The sequence below is a fragment of the Lagopus leucura genome, unplaced genomic scaffold (assembly GCF_019238085.1).
Source record: "Lagopus leucura isolate 7727_CA_CO unplaced genomic scaffold, USGS_WTPT01 33784-0_obj-0_obj, whole genome shotgun sequence".
Taxonomy (NCBI): Eukaryota; Metazoa; Chordata; class Aves; order Galliformes; family Phasianidae; genus Lagopus; species Lagopus leucura.
The window spans coordinates 1-2,847 of NW_024962664.1; the positions used below are offsets into that span (position 1 = coordinate 1).

At 65.3% G+C, this 2,847-nt stretch overlaps 1 protein-coding gene across 1 annotated transcript; it reads left to right on the forward strand.

Annotated features, from left to right (window-relative positions):
- Positions 1-25: 25 nt before the first annotated feature.
- On the forward strand, positions 26-1,576 carry LOC122190729 (potassium voltage-gated channel subfamily H member 2-like; the record flags this gene model as incomplete). The annotated part of the gene is made up of 2 exons (XM_042890820.1): positions 26-461; positions 1,362-1,576. Coding segments are annotated over exons 1-2 (465 nt in total), but the record flags the coding sequence as incomplete, so codon positions are not given.
- Positions 1,577-2,847: the final 1,271 nt, after the last annotated feature.

The window sequence follows — 2,847 nt, forward strand, 5'->3', positions numbered from 1 at the left end:
TGACCGCCCCTCTCCCCTCGCAGGCCGCAGCCGCTCCTTCCGCCTGAAGCTGCCGGCCCTGCTGGCTCTATCGGGCAGCAAGCAGTCGCTGCCTCCGGAGCCGCCCGACGCCGTCATCGTGGACGTCTCCGAGCGCGGCGCCGAGCCGAGCAGCTCCTCTCTGGACAACGGCTGCCTGGGCTGCGCGCGGCCCGAGGACCAGCGGGCTCTGATGGAGCCCGAGGACGGCGACGCTCCCCCCGAGCCCCCCGTCACCCACTCCTCGCCCCTCGCCGAGCGCCTCCGCCCCGCGCCCTTCTCCGACGGCAGCCTGGCGCGCAGCCGCTCGAGGGAGAGCTGTCACAGCGTGCGCCGCGCCTCCTCCGTGGATGACATCGAGGCCATGAGGGGAGACGGGGAGAAGCGCTGCCACAGCCGGCACGCCAGCGCCGGGACCGGAATGCACCGCGGAGCCAGCACCGGTACGGGGAGGGGCGGCGGAGGACGGGGGCAGCGCCGGGCCGGGGCCCCGTGGTGGTGGGTCCCACAGGCGGCTCCGAACGCCTCGCAGCTGGGTGTCCCACGGCACCCCGACCCACGTCTGGGTGCTCCACAGCTGGAGGAGCTGCGTCACCCCGGCCCACATCTGGATGTCCCCTGCCACCCCCCGCCACGATGCCCACATCTGGATGCCTCACGTCACCCCGGCCCGCACCTTGACACCCCACATCCGGCCTCACACAGCTGTGTGCCCCACACCTGGATCTCCCGTGTCGCCCGACCCCACACCACGATGCCCCACAGCTGGCTGCCCGTGCCTGCGTGTCCCACATCTCCCTGCCTCCAACCTTGTACAGCCCTACATCTGGCTGTACACAGCTGCCCGCCCTACGCCTCCCTGCCCCACACCCGGTTGCCCCTCATCACCCTACCCCACATCTTGACGCCCCACATCTGACCGTACGCATCCACATGTCCCACATCTCCTGGCTGCCCCGCACCTCCAGGAGGACATCTTGCTGAGCTCGTTAGGCCCAGCAGCTTGTTAGGCTGCAGGCAGCTCCGCAGCTGTCGGTGCTTCGTTAGCAGAGCAGCGTTGCCCATCACCGCTGCGTTGCACATTGCTGTAATGCACCGCACTGCCCACAGCTCCAGTTTGGGCCCCGCTGTGCCTCCCAGCATCGGGGATGAATGGTGCCCACATGGTGCCCCGGTGTGACCCCCGGCCCCATCATCCTCCCGGTGACAAAGGGAGGGGACGGCCGCCTCGTTAAGCCGCTGAGCTCATTAGGAGAGGGAAATAATTACATTAGCTGTAAGCAATACGGTGCCGCGGCGGGTGAGGGCTGACCGCGTCCCCCTCTTCTCCCCTCCCACCCCAGGGGCCATGAACAACATCCGCAGCACTCTGCTCAACTCCACGTCCGACTCCGACCTGGTGAGGTACCGAGCCATCAGCAGGATCCCGCAGATCACCCTCAACTTCGTGGACTTCAAAGCTGATGCCTTCCTGGGGGCTCCATCCGGAGAGAAGGAGATCATCGCCCCCACCAAACTGAAGGACCGCACGCACAACGTCACCGAAAAGGTCACCCAGGTGAGTGGGGGCACCGAGGGGCCGGGGAGGGGGAGGACATGGGGTGGTGGTGGAGCTGATGGTGATGCTGGAGCTTGCGGTGATGGTGGGTCTTATGTGCTGACGCCGGGGGCTGAGGGGTGGTGATGGAGGTGGTGGGGTGATGCTGGATATCGTGGGGTGATGCTGGAGCTGATGGGGTTGCAGTGGAGGTCGTGGGCTGACTGTGGAGCCGACTGTGATGCTGGAGCTGGTGGGGGATGCTGGAGCTCACGGGGTGATGCTGGAGCTGATGGGATGGCAGTGAAGTTCACGGGCTGATGGTGAAGCTGATGGTGATGCTGGAGCTGGCGGGGGATGCTGAAGCTCATGTGGCGATGGCGAGGCCGTGGGGTGGTAGTGGAGTGGGTGGGGATGATGGTGGAGCTCACAGGGTGATGTGGATCTTATGTGCTGACATCGGAGGCCGTGGGGTGGTGGTGGAGGTGGTGGGACGATGCTGGAAGTCATGGGGTGGCGGTGGAGCTGATGGGGCAGCAGTGGAGGCCACGGGCTGACAGTGGAACTGGTGGCGATGATGGAGCTGGTGGGGGATGTTGGAGCTCATGTGGTGATGGTGGAGGCCGTGGGGTGATACTGGAGGTCATGGGGTGATGTTGGAGGTTGTGAGGTGATACTGGAGGTCATGGGGTGACATTGGAGGTTGTGAGGTGATGCTGGAGCTCGTGGGGTGATGACGGAGCTGATGGGGTAGTGGTGGAGGCCGTGGGATGGCGGTGGAAGCTGTGGGGTGATTCTGGAGCTTGTGGCGATGATGGACCTTCTGTGCTGACACTGGAGGCCATGGGATGGCAGTGGTGGGGCCGCGCTAGAGGTCATGGGCTGATGGTGAAGCTGATGGTGATGCTGGAGCTGGTGGGGAATGCTGGAGCTCACGTGGTTGTAGTGGAGGCCGTGGGGTGATGCTGGAGCTCACATGGTGATGGTGGACCTGCTGTGCTGACATTGGAGGCCGTGGGGTGGCAGTGGAGGTGGTGGGGAGATGCTGGAGCTGCTGGTGACACTGGGGCTGATGGGGTGACCCACTGCCACCCTGTGTGCCCCATGTCCCCAGCCCACAGCTCTGAGGTGTCCCCTCATGCCATGTGATGCTGTCCTGCGCCTCCATGCGTGATGCTGTGCCCTGTCACACCATCCGAGCCACACCACAGTGGGCCATTCTGCACTGTGCTGTGCTGTGCCACGCTGTGCCGTGCCATCCCATGCCATGCAATGCCGTGCCATACAATGCT